The 26,556-nt window shown below is 44.1% G+C and overlaps 1 protein-coding gene across 1 annotated transcript; it reads left to right on the forward strand.

The window, feature by feature from the left end:
• Positions 1-2,278: 2,278 nt before the first annotated feature.
• Positions 2,279-13,617, forward strand: LOC139275832 (transcription elongation factor A N-terminal and central domain-containing protein). The gene is made up of 2 exons (XM_070893042.1): positions 2,279-2,357; positions 12,419-13,617. Exon 2 carries the CDS (start codon positions 12,427-12,429, stop codon positions 13,528-13,530), a length of 1,104 nt encoding a protein of 367 aa, XP_070749143.1. The 5' UTR covers positions 2,279-2,357; positions 12,419-12,426; the 3' UTR covers positions 13,531-13,617.
• Positions 13,618-26,556: the final 12,939 nt, after the last annotated feature.

Consider the following 26,556-nt stretch of genomic DNA (forward strand, 5'->3'; position numbering starts at 1 on the left):
AAATGTTGGAATCAATCATTAAGATGAAATAGCAGCGCATTTGGAAAGCAGCGACAGGATCGGTCCAAGTCAGCAAGGATTTATGAAAGGGAAATCATGCTTGACAAATCTTCTGGAATTTTTTGAGGATGTAACTAGCAGAGTGGACAAGGGAGAACCAGTGGATGTGGTATATTTGGACTTTCAAAAGGCTTTTGACAAGGTCCCGCACAAGAGATTGATGTGCAAAATCAAAGTGCATGGTATTGGGGATAATGTACTGACGTGGATAGAGAACTGGTTGGCAGACAGGAAGCAGAGAGTTGGGATAAATGGGTCCTTTTCAGACTGGCAAGCAGTGACTAGTGGAGTGCCGCAGGGCTCAGTGCTGGGACCCCAGCTCTTTGCAATATACATACATGATTTAGATGAAGGAATTGAGTGTAATATCTCCAAGTTTGCAGATGGCACTAAACTGGGTGGCGGTGTGAGCTGTGAGGAGGATGCTAAGAGGCTGCAGGGTGACTTGGACAGGTTAGGTGAGTGGGCAAATGCATGGCAGATGCAGTATAATGTGGATAAATGTGAGGTTATCCATTTTGGGGGCAAAAACACAAAGGCAGAATATTATCTGAATGGCGGCAGATTAGGAAAAGGGGAGGTGCAACAAGGCCTGGGTGTCATGGTTCATCAGTCATTGAAAGTTGGCATGCAGGTACAGCAGGCGGTGACGAAGGTAAATGGTGTGTTTGCCTTCATAGCTAGGGGATTTGAATATAGGAGCAAGAAGGTCTTACTGCAGTTGTACAAGGCCTTAGTGAGGCCTCACCTGGAATATTGTGTTCAGTTTTGGTCTCCTAATCTAAGGAAGGACGTTCTTGCTATTGAGGGAGTGCAGCGAAGGTTCACCAGATTGATTCCAGGGATAGCTGGACTGTCATATGAGAAGAGACTGGATCAACTGGGCCTTTATTCACTGGAGTTTAGAAGGATGAGAGGGGATCTCATAGAAACGTATAAGATTCTGACAGGACTGGACAGGTTAGATGCGGGAAGAATGTTCCCGATGAGGGGAAGTCCAGAACCAGGGGACATAGTCTTAAGGTAAGGGGTAGGCTATTTAGGACTGATATGAGGAGAAACTTCTTCACTCAGAGAGTTGTTAACCTGTGGAATTCCCTGCCGCAGATTGTTGTTGATGCCAGTTCACTGGATATATTCAAGAGGGAGTTAGATATGGCCCTTACAGCTAAGGGGATCAAGGGGTATGGATAGAAAGCAGGAAAGAGATACTGAGGTGAATGATCAGCCATGATCTTATTGAATGGCGGTGCAGGCTCGAAGGGCCAAATGGCCTACTCCTGCACCTATTTTCTATGTTTCTATGAATCGCGGGAATCGAGCGTTGCCATGCCGTTGCTAAGGAAGGCGACACTTTATGGCAGAAGGTCAGAGAGATTGAATGCTAACGCCCATTTCATATCGCTCGTAGTAATGCCCAATTTCAAAAATGGAAACTAGAGGCTTTGAGAATGGGCGACAAGTCGGCGATCTGAAAACCCATTTTTACTGCTTGCGCCGGAAATAATGCCCATTTTTGGGCGATCTGCACAAAAGTATAAAATATAGCCCATGATCCTCCAACTTGCCGCCCCCCTCCGCACTGGGTGGAGTGTGGAACTGAAGTGCAGCCAAACATTGAGGAACAGCCTCATCAAATAGTGGAATAGATGCTACAAACTCTCACATGCCATGATTACGTTAAAAACAGACTCATCCAGGCTGGAAAAGTTACAGGTGACCTGGGAATCTATGAATCAACTTAAAAATCTATTGCACGGGTCAACACTCTCCAAGCCAGATCGCCAATGGAACAGGGGAGGACTCCCGCGTAGAGCCCTAAACTGGGGACCCCCGCCTCCGCCAGCCAGCAAGATGGAATGCCAGGGCATGTCCAGACAGAAGACGAGAGCAAGGAAGTGGAGAGTGTGCAGAAGCAGCCCGTACAAGAAACCCCTCACTGCAGAGTGGGGTTATGGGTTCTAGTTTGTGCAGGTTGTAATTTACAGGTTCTAATATGTACTGACTCTATAGTTTGCTGTGTTTGTTTGTAGGATTTAGTTTGTGCTGACTCTAGTTTGCAGACTTTGGTTGTAGGTTTGAGTTTGCAGACTTTGGTTGCGGGTTCTAGCATGTGCTGCCTGTAGTTTGCATTCTTTGGTTGCAGGTTGTGTTATTTTCAGCAGCTTCAGTCGGTGCTGCAGCGCCACCCGGTGGAACACTTGGCACACGCCCGAGACAGGACTCGGTCGGTGGCGGACGGCGGTTGGTGCAGGCGGTGCTCCGGGTCCGCTGAGGCTGCGAGCGGTTGTCAGCGGGTCGGTACCGTTTTGTTTTCTCTAACTAAAGGCGGCCGATACTGATGCGCGGTTCGCGCTTTTTAGCCTTTCCGCTCCATTACTGTGACTTGGTACTCGCGATCCGGCTTGCCGTTACCGCGGCTGAGCCCGGCGGAGGCCGAGTGAGAGCTGTCGCTGCCGCTGCCGCCGGATCTCAGTGAGGGTTCTCCTGCAGCAGTGCCACCTGCAGGCTGGGAAGAGCAGCAGCTGCTGAACCTGTGGTGGATTGTGTCCAGGGTCATGGCTCAGTCAATAGGCAATTTTCAGTAGGTGGGGAGTAAATAAACCCACATCAGTTTGTATGCATTCCCATTTCAAAATTATAATTTTGGAGGAAAATGAGGAAGGAGGGAATGTGCGTAAAGATAAAAGAAATAAAGAACTTCAATGTATATAGCAGCTTTAACAACCTCAGGATATCTCAAGGTGCTTGACTGCCAATTAAGTACTTTAAAAAAAAGTGTAGTCACTATTGTAATGTCGGAAATGCAGCAGCCAATTTGTGCACAGATTTAAAGTAATTGGTAGGAGGTTTGGAGATGGTTAGAGGGGAGATTTTTTTCACCCAGAGGGTGGTGGGGGCCTGGAACATACAGCTTGAAAGGGTGGTAGAGGCAGAAACCCTCCCCACATTTAAAAAGTACTTGGATATGCACTTGAGGTGCAGTAACCAACAAGTCCAGGCAATATCCTCATAAATCTCTGTACCCTCTCTAGTGCAATCACATCTTTCCTGTAATGTGGTGGCCAGAACTGCATGCAGTACTCTAGCTGTGGCCTAACTAGTATTTTATACAGTTCAAGCATAACCTCCCTGCTCTTATATTCAGTGTCTCGGCTAATAAAGGCAAGTATCCTGTACGCCTTCTTAACCACCTTATCTACCTGTCCTGCTACCTTCAGGGATCTATGAGCACGCACTCCAAGGTCCCTCTGTCCTTCTACACTTCTCAGTGTCCTACCATTTATTGTGTATTTCCTTGCCTTGTTAGCACTCCCCAAACACATTACCTCACACTTCTTCGGATTGAACTTCCACAAGCAGCAATGTGATAATGACCAGATAATCTGTTTTTATGATGTCAGTTGAGAATCTTAGAAATTTACAACACGGAAGGAGGCCATTCGGCCCATTGTGTCCATGCCAGCCAACAATGAGCTATCCAGCCTAATCCCACTTTCGAGCTCTTGGTCCATAGCCTTGTTGGTTACTGCACCTCAAGTGCATATCCAAGTACTTTTTAAATGTGAGGAGGGTTTCTGCCCCTATCACCCTTTCAAGCAGTATGTTCCAGGCCCCCACCACCCTCTGGGTGAAAAAAATCTCCCCTCTGACCCACTCCAAACCTCCTACCAATTACTTTAAATCGGTGCCCTTGGTTGTTGACACCTCTGTTAAGGGAAATACGTCCTTCCTATCCACTCTATCTAGGCCTCCCCATTATTTTATAACACCTCAATAAGTCTCCCCTCAGCCTCCTCTATTAAAAGAAGACAATCCCAGCCTATCCAATCTTTCCTCAGCTAAAATTCTCCAGTCCAGGCAATATCCTCATAAATCTCTGTACCCTCTCTAGTGCAATCACATCTTTTCTGTAATGTGGTCACCAGAACTGCATGAAGTACTCTAGCTGTGGCCTAACTAGTATTTTATACAGTTCAGCATAACCTCCCTGCTCTTATATTCTGTGTCTCGACTAATAAAGGCAAGTATCCTGTACGCCTTCTTAACCACCTTATCTACCTGTCCTGCTACCTTCAGGGATCTGTGAGCACGCACTCCAAGGTCCCTCTGTTCTTCTACACTTCTCAGTGTCCTACCATTTATTGTGTATTCCCTTGCCTTGTTAGCACTCCCCAAATACATTACCTCACACTTCCCCGGATTGAATTCCATTTGCAACTGTTCTATCCACCTGACCAGTTAATTGATATCTTCCTGCAGTCTACAGCTTTCTTCTTCATTATCAAACACACGGCCAGTTTTTATATCATATGAAAACTTCTTAATCATACTCCCTACATTCAAGTCTAAATCATTGATATATACCCACATATTGCCATGTCCACGCACAGATTACCTTCATGGTCTCTAATATGCCCTACTCTTTCTTTAGTTATCCTCTTGCTCTTAATGTATTTATAAAACATCTTTGGGTTATCCTTGATTTTACTTGCCAATATTTTTTCATACTTTCTCTTTGCTTTCCTCATTTTCTTTTTAATTTCACCCCTGCATTTTCTATACTCTACTAGGGTTTCTGCAGTATTGAATCCTCAGTATTTGTCATAAGCCTCCCTTTTTTTCTTTAACATCCTTGAGTGCCTCCCAATGCTCTGACACTGATGTACCTCAAGCAGCTGTTTCCATCCACTTTGGCTAAATCACATCTCAGCTTAGTAAAATTGGCTTTTGCCCAATTGAGAACTTTTATTCCTGGTGTATCTTTGTCCTTTTCCATAACTACCCTAAATCTAACTGAATTATGATCACTAGCACCAAAATGCTCTCCCATTGATACCCCTTCCACCTGCCCAACTTCATTCCCTAAAACGAAGTCCAGAACTGTCCCCTCCCTTGTTGAGCTTGTTACATACTGGCTAAAAAGGTTCTCCTGAATGCATTTTAGGAATTCTGCACCTTCTATACCCTTCACACTAATTCTATCCCAGTTAATATTAGGGTAGTTGAAATTCCCTACAATTACTGCCCTATAGTTTTTGTACTTCTAAGAAATGTGCCTACATTTTTGCTCTTCAATCTCCTCCTGATTGTTTGGGGGTCTATAGTACACTCTCAGCAGTGTATTCACCCCTTTTTTGTACTTCAATTCAACCCAAATGGCCTCATTTGATTATCCTTCTAACATATCAACCCTCCTCTCAGCTGTAATTGTTTCTTTAATCAATACTGCGACCCCCCCACCTTTTTTCTATCCCCCCTCTCTATACCATCTGAAAACCCTTAACCAGAAATGTTGAGCTGTCATTCCTGCCCTTTTAGCCATGTCTCAGTAATAGCTAAACTATCATGCTCCCATGTTGTGCCCTACGCTCATCTGCCTTATTTCCCAGACTCCTTGCATTGAAGTGTATACCATTTAGCACTGCCAAGCTCCCTTGTTGTCTATTTTCTAGCCTTTGTTTCCTCTGCATTCCAAACTTGCTTACTAATTTTCTGCCTTCCATTTCCAGCTTTGCTTCTCTCATTTCTGAACCTACTCTCAGGTTCCCATCCCCCTGCCAAGCTAGTTTAAACCCTCCCTAACAGCACTAGCATGCCCCCGCAAGGATATTGGGGGTTAAATTTTGGACAGGACACCTCAGTGGATCAGATGGAGCTGAGTGGGAAGACTCCCATTGGCCAGTCTGTTTCATTAATGAGCTTGGCTATCTGATCAATAATCAGCATTGCCTTGGAATTCTTGGTGAACCCTGGAGGAGGGCGACTAATTTGACTTCACTTTGGAAGAACTCCCCACTCTTATTTGTAATAGTACTATGGGATCATTTACGTCCACCTGAGAGGGCAGACGGGCCTCGTTTTAAGGTCTCATCCAAAAGACGACACCTCCAACAGTTCTCCCTCAGTACTGCACTGAAGTGTCAACCTGGATTATGTGCTCAAATCTCCAGAGTGGGGCTGCCATGATGTTTCTGTGTTATTTGGGTTCATTTACACCACAGCTGTACCTTTTGGAGCGAAGTGGTTTCACTTTGCATTGGCGCTGCATGCCCCAAGCCTTAGGGAGTTGAACCAGCTAGAACCAGTTACCAGCTCAGACCACTGATAAGATTCCTGCTGTTCAGACACATTGCAGGGTCAGCTGGAGCTGAGTGGGAAGACTCCCAGTGACCTGCAGATTCCAGTCTTGAGCTTGGCTGGCTGATCAATAATCAGCATTGCCTTCGAGTTCTGTGCATCTGCCTTGCTGAACCCTGGAGAAAGGAGTCTAATTTTACTTCACTTTGGAGCTTGGCTGAATGGAAGAAGACGAAGTCTCAGTGTGCTTCGTGTTGGATTCAGTTTGGACCGTAATACCCAATTTACACTACCCAGGTTTTAGCATTCGTGCAAAGCTGAAATTGCTATGCGCCAACATTAAACTAACATGGATTTCCCAATTTTGTACATGTTTTCCACACTATCTTTCTCGCTTCCCACCTATTAATGTGCTGATTCAAGCTTTTTAATTAATATAATTGTTCATAAATTACACTGCGGCATAGGAGCGGGCAAGTGCTTAATTCGATTGAAATTCTTCTCGCTGCTATTTCAGTGGAGGCATTAACCCATTCAGAGTGAGCAATTTCAAACAGATTAATATCTTAGACCTCAGTTTATCATGTTCTGACTGTTTTGTATCTGATCCACAATGTCAGAGTTAATATTGTTTCTTAAAACCAAACGTTTCATGAGTTACACGATGGTAATGATTTGATTGTCTACTGAAAACCACCCAGATAACTTTACCGTATAGCTGCACTGATAGTAGCATTTAGAAGCCAATAACTTTATTGCCTTATAACACATGTCTGCAGCCCAAGGCCCCTTCACCATTTTGACTGCAGAGCAAATGATGATCACCGTTTGTAGTCTAAAGTGGTATCCATGGAGGGTTACTGACTTATTTCAACTGTTTCAATTAGCAGATTTCTCCAATGCAAACAAATAGTTTAGTCAGCCAGTGCAGTTGTAAATTGCCTGTACCTTGGCACTGAGGTCAGACAGAAACCCTCCATGTGACAAATTATATGACCTTTGACTATGTGTTGAAAGAGAAACACAATGGCACTACCAAGAACATGAGAGAAAATGTGTGTTAAATGGCGGTTTTGCATGATAATCGGGGTGGGAGGGGATAGACCTCAGTATCATTTTCATCATGATAATATGTAAGTGGTACAGTACGTTTCCAGCCATTTTAAATAATTGTGTTACTTTCCCAAGCAACAGAAGAGGATTTGCAAGACGGTTTTTCATGAAAATGTTGCCTCTTTAAAACTACAAACTCAACCTTTTGCATACTTCAGTGAGTGTCAAAATTTCAATGATGCTCTTTGCTGCAAAATTAAATCCCATTTATACGTCCCTCAATCCATCTTCTGGACTTTACTTTGCATTTTATTTGATGTTGTTCCAGTTCACACGGTAATTATAGCCAGTGGATTGCATGGGTGAGTTCCAAGTGTGATGCATTTTGTGTTCAGGCAACAACAATTGAAAAGGACTTTATAAGTTGAGTTCCAAGTGCGAATTTTTAAAACATTTTCTCATCTCTGACCATCCAGTGGCTTCAGAGGTAACTATCATGCTTCACAGATTCAGTCCGTTGCAGTTTTGAACTCCCTGACCTCTTTTTCCATTACATTGATGACTGTGTTGGTGCTGTTTCCTGCTCTCATCCTGATCTGGAGAATTTTATTAACTGTGTTTCAAATTTACAGCCATCCCATCCCTTTATGTGGACTTTTCCTTTCCCTTCCTGGATTTCTCTGTCTCCAGGAATGGGCTTTCCAGAGATGTGTATTACAAGCCTACTGAGAGTCACAGTGACCTACTTATACTCCTTCCTACACCATTTCCTGTAAGGACTCCATTCTTTTCTCCCAGTTTCTCCTTCTCCATCGCATCTGCTCTGATGATGCCACCTTCCACATGAGTAATTCTTAAATCCCCTTCCTTTTCCTCAGCCATCCCATTTCCTGTGCTTCTACCCTCGCATGTCTCACCTTCCACCCCAGCAGCATTAACTCCAACGTTAACTCTGCTTCCTCCACAGATGCAGCCTGACCTGCTGAGATTTCCAGCATTTTCTGTTTTTACCCCCAGCAGCTTTGTCTTCCAACATATCATCTTCTGCCATTTCCAACGTGATCCCACCATCAAACACATCTTCCCCGCCCCTCTCTGCCTTCCGAAGGGACTGTACCTTCAGTGGCAGCCTCGTTCACTCTTCTGTCACCCTGACCAGCGGTCCCCTTCCCATGTAAACGCAGGAGGTGCAACACCTGTCTATTCACTTCCTCATACACCACTGACTAGGTTCCCAAACACTCCAGCAATGTACGTGTATGGTGCATCCTCCTCTACACTGGGGAAAGCAAATGCAGATTAGGCGGCTACTTTGCGAAACACTACTATTCTGACTCCCAGGTGTGACCTGAGCTCTCTTTTACTTGCAACTTAAATTCCACCCCCCCCCCCCCCACTCTTTTTATTTGGTCTTCACCTCTGTTCCAATGAAGTTCAATGCAAACACGAGGAACAACACCCTATCTTTCTATCGGGCACTTTGAACACCTCTGGCATTAATATTGACTTTAATTATAACTCGCATTTTCTCTTTGGCAGAATTGCTGGTGGTGTGGGATGACTGCTGGTGTTTCACGACCAGAGGGTGGGTGGGGGTGAGAGAGAAGGGTCATGTGGTCAATTCCCCCTTCTTGCGATAAGATCCTGATAGTTCAGAAGCCTGACAGTCAGCAGCATCCGCAAGGGAATAAAAACTAGATTGTGCAAAAGATCAGCTGCTTTGTGTTTACCTTCAGGGGGCATTGTTGCCATGGTAACATGTCTTGCAAATAGACTGTACAATGTGTGTTCAGGCTTACAGTGCGCTGGGGCACATTGAGAGCTCAGCTATGTAATGCTCTCATTGTGTCATCCATCACACTAGGGCTATAAATATTATAGTTTGACTAAAACTAAGGTAAAACTCTGAAAACACGGTGCAATATTTCCCAGAGGTCAGCGTATATCAGGCATATTTCTTCCTTCAATTTTCTCCGTTCGTCTCATGTTGGGACTGATTCTTACCGAGGTGTAATTCCAGGGGTGTCAGCCGCCCTTCACTACCTCATCCATGTTATTACTCAATCTCGTATGACTATACGCCACTTGTCCCTCTAAGAAGTTGGACGCGGACCACTCGGGGCTGCATGTGAGCCTCGATAGCAGGCTATTTGCCACGAAAGGAGTCATAGCCAAGTCAAATCTCACCTGGAGTCTATGTGCATACTTTGGGCATAAGTCACTGTATAGCAATCAAGAGAAGAGGACACGTTGATGTTTCCGTTCCCTAGAATGGGGCACTCAGGGCATTTGCAGCATCAAGCTGATGGTCAGCTAACACAGTAAGGATTGAATTGATTCTGGAGCATTCTGTTTCGTATGGCATTGCCTTTATAGTTTAGGCCATTGGGGGGAGCTCCAACATGCTCGATATGTTATATAAATAATATCTGTAAAGCTTACTGTTCAAACGAATGAGGCATTCCTCAAACTCCCAAATGTGAAACATCATAACAATAGAGTTTTATAATTCTTCAAATCTTTAAATAACACTCATTACTTAGAATTGTTCTAAACACAAGACTAGCTAAGTTAACAACAACTGCTTGCATTAACATAGCATCTTTAACGTAGAAAAATGTCCCAAAGCACTTTGTAGCAGCAGAAACAAACAAAAATGTGCACCAAGCCACAGAAGGAGCTATTTGATGGGGTAACCAAAACTTGGTCAAGGACCTGGATGTTAAGGAATAGAGGGATGTAGAGAGGCAGAGGGGTTTAGATTGGGAATTCCAAAGCAAGGGGGGGAAAACATCTTAAGGCACGGCCGCCGATGGTGGGATATAGCAAAGAAGGAAAACAAAAGGCCAGAATCAGGGGAACGGAAAGTTCTTGGTGTGGTTGGGGGGGTGGGGTTGTAGGGCTACAGAGATGGGGAGGGTCAAGGCCATAAAGGGATTTAAACATGAAGATGAGAATTTAAAGTTGGAGGCACTGGAGCAGCAGATGGGCAGGAGCAGTGTTATATAGCTGGAAGTAGGTGGTCTGTGTGATAGAGAGGATATGGAGAGGAAGTTCAGCTCGGAGACGAATAGAATGTTGTAAACAGTCTGGTTCAACCTGAGAGTGGCCAGAGAAGGGATGGAAACAGTGGTAAGGGTACGGAGTTTGTATTCTGGCCTCTTACACATCCCAGATTTTCATTGCTCCACCAATGGCAGCTATGCCTTCAGCTGCCTAGGCCCCAAGCTCTGAAATTCCCTCCCTAAACCTCTCTACCCCTCTCTCGTCCTTTAAGACGCTCCTTAAAACCTACCTAAAGGGGGGCAGGCAATCATTGTTGCAGCTCTCTACCAGTGCTGTTTTATGTCACCTTATCACAATTACGTGACAGTGTCCCACAGTACTCACCAGCCTATTTATTTGTTTCTCCCTCATTGTGGATTAGCACTTATTCCCCACGCAGCAACTCTTTCAAATTGCCCAGGTGAAATCAGGAACTTGACAGCTGCATTTAATGGCTCATGTTGAGGAACCCACTTTTCATGCTAGTCAGTAAAAGCTGTAAGGCTTTTTTAACCAAGTTCTTTTTTTGTGGCATGTTCATATTCTTTAATAGGAGTAATCCAACAGTTCAGGCACCACCTCCTCTCCACCATCTTTCTCTTTAGTCAAGACATAGGCAAAATATTTACCTATGCAATTTTTGATTATTATTTACAAATTGACAAACCTCTCCTCTCAGGGGTCCCACAAACCTTCTAAAAATCCTTGTATTACTTACATACTTACAAAATACTTTATTGTTCCTTTCCATATTTAAAAGGATCCTGATTATCCCATTCTTAACATTAGCCCAAAAATTGTGGAAAAGTTAATGCCACGTTCACAGCACATGCCATTATTAGTGTGTAAAAAAAAAAGCCCAGAGGTTTGTGGCAAGAAAAAGATACGCCGTGAATTGCAAATCACTACAAATTGCTCTGACAAAAGCGGGAGCTAACCGTCAGCCACCCCATGAGTGTGAAGAAATTGCTCGATTTGCGCCGTAAATACGAATTAAACTCGCCGCATAAAGTTAGGGCTGCTATTTCACAGTGTAAGGTCTCTGTTAATGGGATGATTTATGGTGCTGACATGCCACTCAATGGTGGAGACCCAGAAAGGGAACAATTGAAACTGTGGAGGCTCACTCACGCAGGTAGTAAATTGTTCCTCGAGGTTTTAAAAAAAAAATTAAAATTCTAATTTTTCCTTTCTCTTTTCTCTCTCTTAATCCAACCTTTCTTTCCCTCTTTATTTCTCTTGCTGTATCTAATTTGACTCTAATTCACCCTATTTCCTTCTCCATCATTCAATGTGTTTCTTTCTTTGTCCTTAAATTTAATTGGTTAAGGAGAGTCTATCTTTCACCAAGGTCCCAGATGCCCTGTTGACCTCGCTGTGCCATCATCAACTCACACTTTCAGCAGTTAACAGTGCAAAAATAATTGGAGCTGAAGGATGAGGAAAGAATTTCAACTCATGGTGCTCACCGTGAGGTGCCCCTCCAGCACATTCTGGGACAATCTGTTTTCTTATTTACTCATATTCCTCTTTCGTGTTTTCAATTGGTAACTGTGTCCGGCGTTTGGGGACAGTTGGAAACAGGAGAGGTTTTTAAAATGTATTCATTCACGGGATGTGAGCATCACTGGCAAGGCCGGCATTATTGCCCATCCTTAATTGCCCTTGAGAAGGTGGTGGTCCTTGAACTGCTGCAATCCTTGTGGTGAAGATACTCCCACAGTGCTGACTTTGTTGTAGCAGTTTGATACAACTGAGTGGCTCGCTAGGCCATTTCAGAGGGCAGTTAAGAGCCAACCACATTGCTGTGGGTCTGGAGTCACATATAGGTCAGAATTGGCAAGGACAGTAGATTTCCTTTCCTAAAGGACATTAGTGAACCAAATGGGTTTTTCTGACAATCCGGTAGTTTCATGGTCATCATTATTGATACTAGCTTTTTATTCCAGATGTATTTGATTAAATAAATTTAAATTCCCCAGCTGCCATGGTGGGATTTGAACTCACCTCCCCGGATTATTAGTCCAGGCCTCTAGATTACTAGTCCAGTATCATAACCACTACGCTGCGTTGATTTTAATTTGAGCATTCACATCATATATTTTCCAACAGAACTTTTCATATTGAACGAATAAGATTAGCATAAATAATAAATGTCTACCTGTTTGATATTTGGCAGGTATTGCAATGAATGATCTGAAAGAGGTGACCTATAGAGCTCATCAGATTGAGAAACTTATTTCAGAAAACAGCATCCAGGATATAAAGTATCTTTTGAATGATTTTGAGGGTATTCCAGTCACCCCTGAAATACTCCAGGAGACCGACCTTGTTAAAGCTGTATATAGAATTCTAAAAACTTGCCCTGATGCAGATACCAGAAGGAAGGCACGGAACCTACTGTCTGCATGGAAGAAGCTTTACAGGACCAGTGGGTTCCAGGAAAAATATCAAGAAGACAGACTCCGTGTTGCCGACGAAGAAAAGAATGAGAAGTCAAATAAAATCATTCAAGAAAAAATAAAGGCTGGATATGAGGTAGATGGAATTGAGTCGCCCTGTAGAAACCCTATACGGCAATTCAAAGACATTCAGATAACGATGGGAACTGATGTCATTCACAATCTCCCTACAAATGAATTGCTTGAAGAAACACACAATGAAAAGCAACTTTCAACAGGGAACAGTTCAGTAGTAATCAGCAATGATCCAGCTCCTAAAAAGCAACATACAATAGATATACAGGCTGTACGGTCTAAGTGTGTAGAGCTTCTTTTCCAAGCCCTAATTGGTTCAGAAACAGCTGATGGGACAGTGATTGAAATGTGGCAGAGTGTTGCCAAAGAAGTCGAGCAATCCATATATACATTACACGTGAAAAATGATAAACGGTACAAAGCTTGCATTCGAAGCAAGATTGCAAATTTAAAGAACCCTAAAAATCCTCATTTAAGACAGAAGATATTATCAGGGGAAGTAACTCCACAGATGTTTGCAGAGATGTCAGTGATGGACATGGCAAGTGAGGAGCTGAAACAGCTAAGAGCATTGTACACCACCTCTGGGCTTCAGAACCATCAGCTGCCCCATGGTCTGGAAGGAACAAAGACAAACAAAATCAGATGCAAACGGTGCGAAAAATTTAACTGTACAGTGACAGCAATTGCCAGAGGTACACTATTTATTCCAGGTTGGGTGTGCAATGGAAATCCCGATGAACAGATGATGACATTTGTCATTTGCAATGAATGTGGAGAAAAATGGTATAACGGTGGCTGGATTTCTGTTTAGATGTGACAAAGGAGTGATTTGATTTATTTATTTCCTGTTTAACAACTAGTGACTATCTTGTGTCTGGCTTTGGACTAGGTACTGAATAATACAACAAAAATCTTTTATTTGTTAACCAATAAAAGCATACTTCCTCTTATAAAGTATCTAGGAATCATTGCAGTGTCTGTATTTGTTGTTCTCCTGTGTCAGTTTGCTATCTTTCTACACTCCTGAACTGTATTATGTTTCCAATAACAATGCATAATCTTGAAACCTAATTTTAATGTAGGTCTTCTGCTTGGATGAATGACAAAGGACTGCAGGGTGATGTTTGGTCAGACTACAGATCAATTGGCTGTGAGTTGCTACAGCTGTTGTCACAGTAACATAATGTGATACATAGTAGAAAGATCATTGGCTGATATTGCAGGGAACACACTCCTCAACTGCTAGCCTAGCCCTCAGTCACACTATTGTCTTTCAGGCCAAAATGTCTACCACATGCAGGCCACCGGAGAGAGCTTCTCCAACCTTACTCACACTGAGGTCATCATGCGGAGGCACTCAGCTATTACTGTGGCAGATTGCGAGGTCAGTGGCATCTTACTGGCATGAGATTACCAACTGAGTATCTGTACTGTTGCCCTGGCATCCTTATGAAGTACTGCATAGCCACAACCTTCCACTCCCATCTCTGTCTCCTTAATCCCCATGACGTGATGCTCACCCATTTTTGGCTTCTACCCTCCTTACCTGCAGGTCCATCTCGGCAAATAGTGACATGGGATGAGGAGGATGATGAGGACCAACCCGTCCAGGAGTTGTAGGGTACTGCTCTCTCAGGATAACAACACATGCCAGGATTCCAGCCATCCCCTCACAGCAGTAAACCAGTGGAATGTGGGAGGTGACACCAAGCTGCCAAAGACCAACTTGGCATGAGGCAAGGGCCACCTCAGTCTCATGAGCCTTCTGTAGAGCATGAGCAGTCAACCAACTGCCGTGATCCTAGCACCTAGAGCATGGGAGTAGGTGAACAAGGCACATGAAGGCATTCAGGGGAAGCACAGTGTAAAGAAAGAGTAGGTTAATTGTGTACAGTTTGGAATTCACTGTGATAAAGTATCATGTGCACTGATGTGGTGTTTTGTTGGTGATGAAGGTTAGAGTCATACAGGAAAGGGTGCACTTGTGTGATGCTGAAGTCTTCACTACTATGACGCTTGACATGACCATGTAGAGCAAAGAGGGCTGACGTCATCTTATGGGATGGGTAGCGGTTTTCTGGAAATGTCTCTTTATTGGCAAGTGGGAGGTGGTAGAAGGAGGAAGGGCTACCGTGTGAAAGGTAAACTTTATTCCTCAGAAGAGAAGCCTTCAGTGGTGAGAGGTGCAGTGATGTCTCTTGCAGTCAATGTTGCCTGAGGCTCCTTTGCTCCATCCTGTCATGTTATTGCCCATCCATGATAGTGGCATACTAAAGTGTGCCCTAGCAAACACCATACCTGCCCCTGAGAAGCCCTTGCTGTGGGTAGGAGATGGGAGCGGTCTGAAAATCTGCTGAAATTCTGACCTTCTGAAAGGCAATCAGAAGTGAGTGCAGGTGTCTAGGCAAAATGCAAAAAAAAACTTTGAAAACATTTCCTATTGACAGAAAGTTTCAGTGAAAGATTTGCAGACTCTTCTCTGTCGGGAACTCCTCATTTACCCCAGTACCAGCTGAATCCTGGCAGTTGCCGCCCCTCATACAAGCAGGTGTAAATCCAGGGAACTCCCATCTACAGTGATGGCCAACAGGTGCCACATGTAAATGAGGTCAGTGACAACTCACTGGTGCATTGTGGGCTAGCTCCAGAAGCACAAGGAAGCTCAGGCAACACCATTTAAAGGCACACAGGCATTGGAAATGGCTTCAACATGAATTTCCTCACTGGAATTTGATGTGTTATACACTCATCAAAGAAAAAATTCGACTTTTCCACTGAGACCGATACATTTTCTGTAATCATTGAGTGGTTTCAAAGTCTGAGTATTATCAAAAAAAAACATAGGTTTTCTTGCCTCTCTTGTTATCTGTATCTGAGTTAGGATCTTTTGTCAGAGGTAAAAATTATGTATTAACTTAAAAAAACACTTAAAAAAATTAATTCTCCGGTTTATTTTCAAGTCGTTTGGAAAAACAAAGAAATTTGAGAAATATTGTTGCAGCATGAGGAGAAACACTGCCAATTGCACTGAGATGATCAAACTGAAACCCTGCTTGCTTCTTATGCTCAGACAACACATCCTAGGAGCTGTAGGCCCAGGTATGGAAGGAAATTCCTTTTAGTTAACAGAGTGATAGCTTTGGGAAAAATATCAACTGCAAGACCTCCAAGTAAAAATAATACTGAAATTACAAAAGAGAATTTTATGTGTATGTTTAATATTATTGTGCAATTTGTTATTTTTACATGCCTTTACTATATCAGTGACTTTATTTGAATCCAAAGTTCACAGGATAAGGGAACAAAATACCGAACAAAAAAGATTTTATGTGTTTGCCTCTTATTGATAGCTGTTGCAACAGCCCATTTTAGATCTGTAATTTTTAGAATTTCACATTTGATGGTTTAAATCCATGCTTGATATATGCTAATTTATGCATTCTGCACCCGTTCATTTGTGTTTTATCAGAAATGTTGACAATGATAGGCGGCTGAAAGTAGGACTCAGAATCTTAAGTGTGACACTTGATAAGTGATGTGAAAGTGTAACAGGCAATAGGAAGTGCAGCACCAAAATGTGACAGACAAACTGAGCACGAGATGGGCTGAAATTCCTTGAGCTCACACCAGTGCTGGAAGTAGCAGTGAGGCAGGACTTCTGGCCACCTATCTGGCCGAACAGTGACTACGCCCCAAATTTTGGGATGGGGAACATTAGCATAAAAGTGGGCACGTGAGCGTCTGTTACTTGGGAGTTCAGGAAAATAGGAGCAGCTGTCACTCATCTCACCCTTGACACTCCTTCACTCCCACCACGGCCTCGCCCCACCCTATCTTTGTAACCTCCTCCAGCCCTCCCACCCTCCGATATCTCTGTGTTCCCCTAACTCGGTCCTCTTGTGCATCTCCCACTTCCGGCGCCCCACCATTGGCGACGTGCCTTCAGCTGTCTAAGCCCTAATCTCTGGAATTCCCTCCACAAACCTCTCCACCACTCTCTCCTCCTTTAAGATGTTCCTTAAAACCTCTTTGATCAAGCATCTGCCCTAATATCCCCTATGTAACTCGGTGTCAAAGTTTGTTTGATAACGCTCCTGTGAAGCACCTTGGGATGTTTTACTATGTTAAAGGCGCTACATAAATGCAAGCTGTTGTTGTCAGGGTCCTAGGCCACTGGCGAGGTGCGATTCATCTCTACCATAGTTACAGCAATGGAATGGGGTCACAAATTTCTATCCTTATTTGTAGGTTCAGTTTTGCAGTATGTGGCGATGAATGGAATGAAAAACAATTCCTAGTTTTTAACAGCTTCTAATAATTTTACACAAACTGAAACCAGCCACTGTCTATATTTAAGTCTCGCATTTATATATTATGGAGCAGAATAATTTCCTTATTATGGTTATTATGGTTTCATTAAACCGTTATGATCCTTATATTGTTCAGGTTTCTATAATTAATCTTCAGTGCAAGTGTACATTTTATGTTTATACCAGTAGATTGACCCCATTTGGCATTACTCACAGGTGGTAAGGGCACTTGCTCTCAAGTTAGGTTGAAGTGCAGGAAACATGGCTGTAGAGTTGGCTCAGCAACCACTTTTTATGGTTCTGGGATATGATTGGTCCTTGTTAAGCAGATGACAGATAATATCACAAAGTTAGCATGGCCAAGTCAGAAAAGCACTACCTCTTTGAGCACATCTCCCAAACCCACAACTTCCACCACCTAGACAAGGGCAGCAGGTGCACAGGAACACCATTAACTCCACATTCCCTTTCAAATCATGCACCATCCACACATGGTCATAAATTAACATTCCTTCATTGTCCCTGGATCAAAAGCCGGGAATTCCCGACCGAACAGCACTGCCGGAGTACCTTCACCACACAGACTGCAGCGGATCAAGAAGGCCCATCACCACCTTTTCTAAGGGAAACTAGGGATGGGGAATAACTGCTAGCCTTGCCAGCAAGGACCACAGTTTGAAGAATGATAAACAAAAACATTTATCCAAACATTCATATAGACACAAAATGTTTCATTAGTAAGATTTTTTTTTTAAACTTGCTCGTACATGCAAGCCCATTGGTGCTTTATGATGGTAGGAATTGTTAGGAAATAATTTGCAAAGTGGATTTTTAATCTCCGCTGTACCAAGTAACTAAGGCATTTCTCCTGAGAGGCAGGGAGAATCAAATCGCAAAACCTTTGCACACTTAGTGCATGGATCAAAAACAGCAGATGCCTCGGAAACAGAAAGGGATCGATCTTAACATCACTGAAACCGTATTAACCGTAGGTGCTAAAGGCCTTAAAATGGGGTCGGTAGACTTACCGCCAATGCTCCAGCTGCCACCATTTTGTAAAGGGCCTACCCCTGGGTGGCTGCAGTGCCTGGCTCTAACCATGCAAATCGAAATCTCAATGATGTAGTTAGGACACTGATTGAGATTTTAAGGGATACATGAGTGGAACGTGTATCACGCATGCATGGCCCATATGTGCTGGCATTGAGTGGCCTAAACAGTTGTCTTTAAAGGGACCACTGTTGGCCGTTCGGGAAACAACCACAAAAATATTTTACACTTGTATTTTTATTGAGTCAGAAGGAGCAGGGTGTATCTCCAGGCTCCACAAAAATACTCCGGGCTGCTACAAGCCTGGACTCACCATCTAATCCCAGAGGGCCCTACTCCTCTGCTGTAAGTCAGAGCTGGAATTTGGAGTGCTTACTGGAGCTATGATTATTCGGTTGAACTGAGCTGACCATTCGTCTATAAATATCTTGGTTCTTCCGGATTGGCTGCTGTTCATATCATTAGAGAAAATTCCTTCACTCTTTATATTGGCTCCAGAATGCAGGCTAATTATCCTTCACTTCTAAACCCAAATGAACGTGCCAGGACTTGTTCATAAATTAATTCCCTGCCAATCTGAATTTTGTTTCTGAATTAAAAACCTCAAAGCAACATAAACCATGAACTTTTGGAATTTCAAAGTGTTAGCAACCCCACCTAGTCAGAAGTTTTAAGCTCCACTCCAGTTCTTGAGCTGCTACTTACGTGCAGTATCCAGTTCCTATGGATTGGAGGGTAGCTAATGTCACCCCACTTTTTTAAAAAGGAGAGGGAGAGAAAACATGGAATTATAGACCGTTTAGCCTGACATCTGTAGTGGGGAAAATGTTGGAATCAATTATTAAAGATGTAACAGCAGCGCATTTGGAAAGCAGTGACAGGATCGGTCCAAGTCAGCATGGATTTATGAAAGGGAAATCATGCTTGACAAATCTTCTAGAATTTTTTGAGGATGTAACTGGTAGAGTAGACAAGGGAGAACCAGTGGATGTGGTGTATTTGGACTTTCAAAAGGCTTTTGACAAGATCCCATACAAGAGATTAGTGTGCAAAATTAAGGCACATGGTATTGGGGGTAATGTATTGACATGGATAGAGAACTGGTTGGCCGTCAGGAAGCAAAGAGTAGGAATAAACGGGTCCCTTTCAGAATGGCAGGCAGTGACTAATGGGGTACCGCAAGGTTCGGTGCTGGGAACCCAGCTATTTACAATATATATTAATGAATTAGACGAAGGAATTGAATGTAATATTTCCAAGTTTGCAGATGATATTAAGCTGAGTGGCAGTGTGAGGAGGATGCTAAGAGGCTGCAGGGTGACTTGGACAGGTTAGGTGAGTGGGCAAATGCATGGCAGATGCAGTATAATGTGGATGTGTGAGGTTATCCACTTTTATGGCAAAAACAGGAAGGCAGAATATTATCTGAATGGTGACAGATTAGGAAAAGGGGAGGTGCAACGAGACCTGGGTGTCATGCTACATCAGTCATTGAAAGTAGGCATGCAGGTATAGCAGGCAGTAAAGAAAGCTAATGGCATGTTGGCCTTCATAGTGAGAGGATCTGAGTATAGGAGCAGGGAGGTCTTACTGCAGTTGTACAGGGCCTTGGTGAGCCCGCACCTTGCAGTTTTAGTCTCCGAATCTGAGGAAGGACATTCCTGCTATTGAGGGAGTGCAGCGAAGGTTCACCAGACTGATTCCCGGGATGGCAGGACTGACATATGAAGAAAGACTGGATCGATTAGACTTATATTCACTGGAATTTAGAAGAATGAGAGGAGATCTCATAGAAACATATAAAATTCTGACGGGATTGGACAGGTTAGATGCAGGAAGAATGTTCCCGATTTTGGGGAAGTCCAGAACCAGGGGTCACAGTCTTAAGGATAAGGGGTAAGCCATCTAGGATCGAGATGAGGAGAAACATTTTCACCCAGAGAATTGTGAACCTGTCGAATTCTGTACCACAGAAAGTTGTTGAGTCCAGTTCGTTGGATATATTCAAAAGGGAGTTAGATGTGGACTTTATGGAGAGAAGGCTGGAGTGGGGTACTGAAGTTGCATGATCAGCCATATTGAATGGTGGTGCAGGCTCGAAGGGCTAAATGGCCTACTCCTGCACCTATTTGCTATGTTTCTATGTATCGAGAGATGGCTGCATTGTCTGAAGTGTCATCCTTCAGTTGTGACATCTGCAAGTCCGAATGGGTGTTAAAGATCTCATGGCACTATTCAAAGAACAGAATTGTGGAATCATCTCTTAAATTGAAATTTATTAAAGGTGTAGTAGAAAAACAAAATATTAAATGCTATGAAATGCACTTATCACTGCACTTTCATGTTATAAATAATATGATGTACTTTATTTCTTATTGCAATCACTAACTCAAACTTTAACGTTCATGTTATGCAACTAGGTCATTCATTGTGTAAACGATCTGTGTTACACTGATCATCTATGGTTAACATTGCAATGAAGTCAAGTCACCAGATAAATTAACATTGTTTCTCAGACTAGCTTTTTAAAAAATATTAAAAATAACTTACTTTAAATGAAATTTGTATTATATATCATGGATAGTGGCAATAGAGGCTGTGGATTAACGCGATTTAGATAATGTGCTATTTAATTTCCCTAAAGGTTTTAACTCTCCCACAGCTCCTGTTTCACGATCTGTCATTTTGTGTATCGCATTGTGTACTGTTTTTATGTAGCATCCAGAAATAGATGGATCTTAAAATTATAGCTAGACTGTGATATTTTCTTTAAATGATCGGTAACATATGAATATTTTCACAACACAGCTGCACAACAGAGAGCGCAGCCAGTCCCGGCATTTTGGTACTGCCTGGTCATCATTATCATCAGCGTGGCGGTGATTTGCCAGTGCAGCGAGCTCTTTGCAGCGCTAATCTCAGGAGGAGGCCAAAGGTCGGCTCGGTCTCCCACTGTCAGTGTAGAGGAGCGGGGAAGAAAAGAGCGACCCGAACATTTGCCATACGTGCTCCAAAAATATTAGCTGCCGCCCGATGTCTGTTGATTTTTAAAATTTGTTTATGACATGAATGCAGATAAAAGAGATTTTATCACCAATCATTTGTAATGGAGTTCACCCATTGATTTACTGACCCAGAAATACTGTAGGTCTCCTGGAAAGCTGCCAGAAAATGCAACCCCCAACCACTGCCACCGATGAGCAAAAAATGAAGGTTTAAAAGAAGAACCTTGGCAAAGGAGGTGTTTGAGGTTCCGTCGTCCATACTCACGAGTCCTACCAGACTCCTCATGGCCGTTAACTTTGCCAAAACACCTTTTGCGGCAGCAGGCACTATTGTGATTCAGAAGAGCGCCGCCTGCTGCTTTTTCGCCATTTCATGGTGCTAACGGGTGGCACAATCCACCCAAATTTCTAGGCCCGAGCCTCTTAGAACATGGTATAGGGGCATTAAAAAAAGGTCCGTTTAATGATCGTTATTTTTGTTTACTTTAAATGAGTATATACTTGTTGAGCAAAAGACTGACTCGCCTGTCAAGTAAAAAAGGTAAATAAAGAATTACTAACTTGGCTGTAGAAGCATTTAATTCCATTCAGCCACACCTTGGAATTAATTGGATTGTTGCTTAATCTTGGTTTACTCTCATTACTGATCTTGCACAAGGACCCATGAGTGACTCTGGAATCTGGCATTTCCAGCAGGGAGTGGCACTCGAAGGGAACACATGTTGGGAAATCACTGGCGCGACAGCCCACGATTTTCTGTTTATTATTTCTCCACAAATTCCCAAGGTACCTAATTAACTGCCTGATGTTGTAGTGTTGTCTTAAACCAAACAGACTAGGAAAGGCTGTGGTTAGAGGTGAGTTAGCTGATCTCAACGGGGGTGGTGATAGGTGTACAGTAAATGACTTGAATGCCTCTAACGAAAGGGAAAACAACCAAGATTTCTGCACCTGATCACTATCCATGTGTGTATGTGAGAGCGAGAGTGGGGAAAGGGCAGAGCTCAGCTGCGATTACCCTCCTCCCCCATGGTAGGCTGTTGCTGCTTGTGGAATCAAAACTTAACATGAGTCTCCAGCAAGAAAGGTGGGAACAGGGGAAAAAGTAAACGCCTTGCTTTGTTCGTTTTGTAAGAAGCATCTAAAACTTAACAGTTTTCTTTTCTGACCAGTACTGTTTTTTTGTTCTGGAAAAGATGTAGGTGGCAGCTGCTTTCTTCAGATTGTTGTAGTTGATTTTTAACTTTTAAAAGCATGCACCTATAGAGGTTTACAGTTTTGGCCAGGCCACATGACACTTTTGGGAAGGTACACTGTGGCTCCTACAATTTGGCTTATTCTTCATGGCCCGGTGAGGAGAATCCTCCTGATAAGGGTTGAAGACACCAGCTAAATGACTACCAAGGATTTCCCACCTCACCTCTGGGTGCTGTATTGACTGTCAATCTACTTACATTTCCCTTGTAAAGCACACACTTTGGGAACCAAACAAGAAGTGTGTTACAATGAGAATAGTGTAACCAAGAGTTCTTTAAAATCAATTGACTGATTCAGACTCATTTTTTAAATATTTACATTGAGTTACATTATCACAAGGTCAGAAGATAAATACATCCTGAAAAGTGGTAGCATTGTCCTCACTCATCAAATTTAAACATTTTTGTTAACTATAGTTCCTTTCATATTGTTGCTATTTAAATTTTGATTGTGGGAGGTGGGTGTCCGTGAGCAATCTCCTGGTGTCTATGCTACTCAATCCAGCTCTCTTAGCCCAATAGCTGACTCGGAGACTGTTTCAAGGGTGTGTTACTGTAACTATTGTAACGTATGGTCTTCTTATGCTCCTCCGGGTGCCCAAGAGAAGGATGCAGCCGAGCCAAATATACAACCTCAACCTAGCACCTCATTGCACCTGTGATACCCGTTCCTGTGACACCCAGATATATCCACTTTGAGGCGGTCTGTTAGAGAACTGTAAGACGAAACAATAAGGGAAGCATTGAGAATAAGTGAGAAGAAAAATGTACAGGTGGAGTTGCAGAAGAAAGGGGGGGGGGGGGAAATGGCCCCCTTCTTTAAGGCCCGTTACCTCTAATGGGGTGGTAAGGCGTTTCCGCCTGGGGGCAGGTGACAGGGCCGACCCATCCGCAATTGCCCCTGAGCCGGGGGTGGCCGAAACGGGTTTCCGGCGTGCCCCATGTTTCCGCCCCACCGGAGAAGATACAGGCGTGCCAACCCCTTACCACCCGGTGGCAACCCCTTACTGCCCCGCAGGAGCATGGCCGCCGCCGGTCAATGCCCCTGGCAGCTTCGCAAGGCGGGAAGCTGCCAGTTGGCTGGGCGGTGCGGCCGCCTTTAAAGGGTGAGGACGCACTGTCGCCACTGCCATTTTATTTTAATTGTCGGCCGACTCCTGAGTCAGCCCAGCAATGACGGCCGCTGGTTCAGCCTGGCCACCAACAGGCAGCCCGGAAGCTCCTCTTGAATGCCGGGCTGCTGGCCCGGCCGAACCCCTCCTTGGTGGGCTCCACATCGGCCTTGCAGCGTCCATCCCCTTTAAATGAAGGGGAGGAAAGTCGCGACGCGCCTGCGCAACATGGCATGTCTGCATCGCGCTGACGTCATCGCCGTCCCGCTCCCTCGCAAACCCGCCCCTACACTACCTCAAACAGCGCTCCAAATCGCAGGAAGATGCTGTCAGAGTTAAAGAACCCAATTTTCCAGCTCTTCCCTCTGACTCCCGCCAGACGGTAAATTTCCAGTTAATTCAACGTGCAACGGAGGGCAATTTCGGCCCCACAATCTCCTTGCCAGAAAACCAATTTTAGACCTTTTTAAGCCGTTGTGCCCATGGATTCAGACCACACAAAACCTGCCTGCAAACATTCTATGACAGCTCAACATCAGCACTTCATTTAAGACTATGTTATGCAGCCTGTACAGTTTAGGAGCATTACCAGGAAGCTTACTGCCTGAATCTATGCAGTTCCCCTTGACCATCTGAACAATCTGGAGAACAGCTTGGGGATTGTGGTTATTTCATTGCTCCCTGCAGTATAGCACACATTGGCCAAGGTTCTAAGATCGGGCCAAGCTTCCCCCACATATGCTTTGACTGATTACTATGGAGACCTTGAGCTTGGTCTGCTGCTGGGGCATCAGATTTAGACAGCAATAGCGTAAGGCGTGAAACACATCATTGTTGACTAGAGGGTTCACCTCCACAGATTGCAGGACATTATAAGGAGCAGAAAATTAGGCAGCGGAAGACACACCATACATTCTGACTAAGGGGAAGTACCAGGGTAAAACAATTAACACAGCAGCCCCATACAGAACAAGGGTTGATTGATACTGGAATGTGCTCTGACAGTTCTTTGATAATGGACTGATTCAGGTTTCTGGGGTCAAATAAGATTGCATTCACGACTGCTGATATACAGCTGGGTCCAATTGAGAGCAAACTTTATTTGGCATAGAGATTGGGATTGTGCAAAAGGAACTGTTATGCACTGGCAGGAATAAAAGCTATTAATGAAAGATTTAGTGATTAGATTCTGATAAATGAGGCGTGCTGAGCAGCTGGTTCTTCAGGCAATTCTTCCTTCTTATGATTGGTCTCTTCTTCTTCAGCTTCTTGCTGCTTTTCTTCTCCTGGCTGATTCATTGTTAGGCCCTTGATCAATGCAAGCAAAAGAATCACTGTTTGAGGATTCTGAAGGTGTGTTCCACTATGACCCTTGTGGATTTGTGGACTACAGTGTACACCAGCCAAGCTCTTTTCCTTGGGTCTCGTAAAAGGCATACCTGGAGTCATGGCCTTTTAAATACGGCTAGAACCAGTGACTGCTGCTGGATGAACCATAGGAGTTTTCAGGGTAATTCTTCACCCTCCTTTGCTCCTCCTTTTGAGTTCTATTCCTGCTATTGTTACGTTTAGAATAACTCCACAAGACCGTATCTCTTAAGCTCAAACTGTTGTGACCTTGATCTCGTTATTGTAACTCCAGAGTGAGGAGGCAGCATGGTAGACTGCCTTTTATACCTGCTTGCCCAGGGTGTGCAGGTGACCCTTGGGTCTCCCACAGGTGCGCTCCCGGTGACAAGTCTTATACATTGGTAATGTTTACATACATAACATAATTCCCCTCCCCCCCCCCTCAAAGTCTTATGTACAAGTTACTTACAATTTGAGGTGATCCGGGTCTCTGCATTCCCGGGTTGATTGCCTGAGTTGAAGTCCTGGCATGGTGGGTTCATCCTCGTGGTTGACCGCGAGGTCGATTGCTGGTTGGGTGTATGTAGGTGGATCAGTGATGGTAATGTCCTCTTCAAACTGCTCTTGGTTGTCAGTGAACCGCAGTTTGGTTTGATCCAAGTGCTTTCTGCATGTTTGTCCATTCAAAAGTTTGACAACAAACATTCTGTTCCCCTCCTTGGTTAACACAGTGCCAGCAACCCATTTGGGACCATAATTAAGAACAAACACAGGGTCATTAACTTCAATGTCGCGTGATACAGACGCGCGATCGTGGTACACGTTATGCCGGTGACACCGGGTTTCTACATGATCATTAAGATCCGGGTGGACTAAGGAGAGCCTGGTTTTTAGTGCTCTCTTCATTAGCAATTCTGCAGGAGGAACCCTGGTAAACAAGTGGGGTCGCGTGCGGTAGCTGAGCAGAATCCGAGATAGCCGGGTCTGCAGGGAACCGTCCGTCACGCGTTTCAAGCTCTGCATGATGGTTTGGACTGTCCGTTCCGCTTAGCCATTGGATGCGGGTTTAAACAGCGCAGACCTGACATGCTTGATGCCATTGCGGGTCATGAACTTGTTGAATTCCGAGCTGGTGAAGCATGGTCCATTGTCACTAACAAGGACGTCGGGCAAACCATGGGTGGCGAACATGGCCCGGAGGCTTTCAATGGTGGCAGTGGATGTACATGATGCGATTATTGTACATTCAATCCATTTTGAGTAAGCATCCACTGCTACTAGGAACATCTTTCCTAGAAAGGGGCCAGGGAAATCCACGTGGACCCTTGACCACGGTTTGGAGGACCATAACCACAGACTCAGTGGGGCCTCGCTTGGTGCATTGCTGAACTGTGAGTATTGCATTGGTGTACGCATGACTCCAATTCCGAGTCAATGCCGGGCCACCAAACGTGCGACCTGGCGATAGCCTTCATCATGACTATGCCTGGGTGGGTACAGTGAAGGTCGTGTATAAACGTTTCCCTGCCTTTTTTTGGCAAAATTACATGATTTCCCCCATAGGAGGCAGTCCGAATGGATGGACATTTCGTCCTTGCGTCGGCTTAATTTCGTCTTGCATTTCCCCTGCGACCACCGACCAGCTCCCATTGAGGACACAGCTTTTTACTAGTGATAGCACCGGGTCCTGGCTAGTTCAGATCCTCTCAAAAACATCCATTACAAGGAGCAAGTCTGCAGGTGGCGCCATTTCC

Source organism: Pristiophorus japonicus, chromosome 11 (genome assembly GCF_044704955.1).
Source record: "Pristiophorus japonicus isolate sPriJap1 chromosome 11, sPriJap1.hap1, whole genome shotgun sequence".
In the NCBI taxonomy this organism is placed as follows: Eukaryota; Metazoa; Chordata; class Chondrichthyes; family Pristiophoridae; genus Pristiophorus; species Pristiophorus japonicus.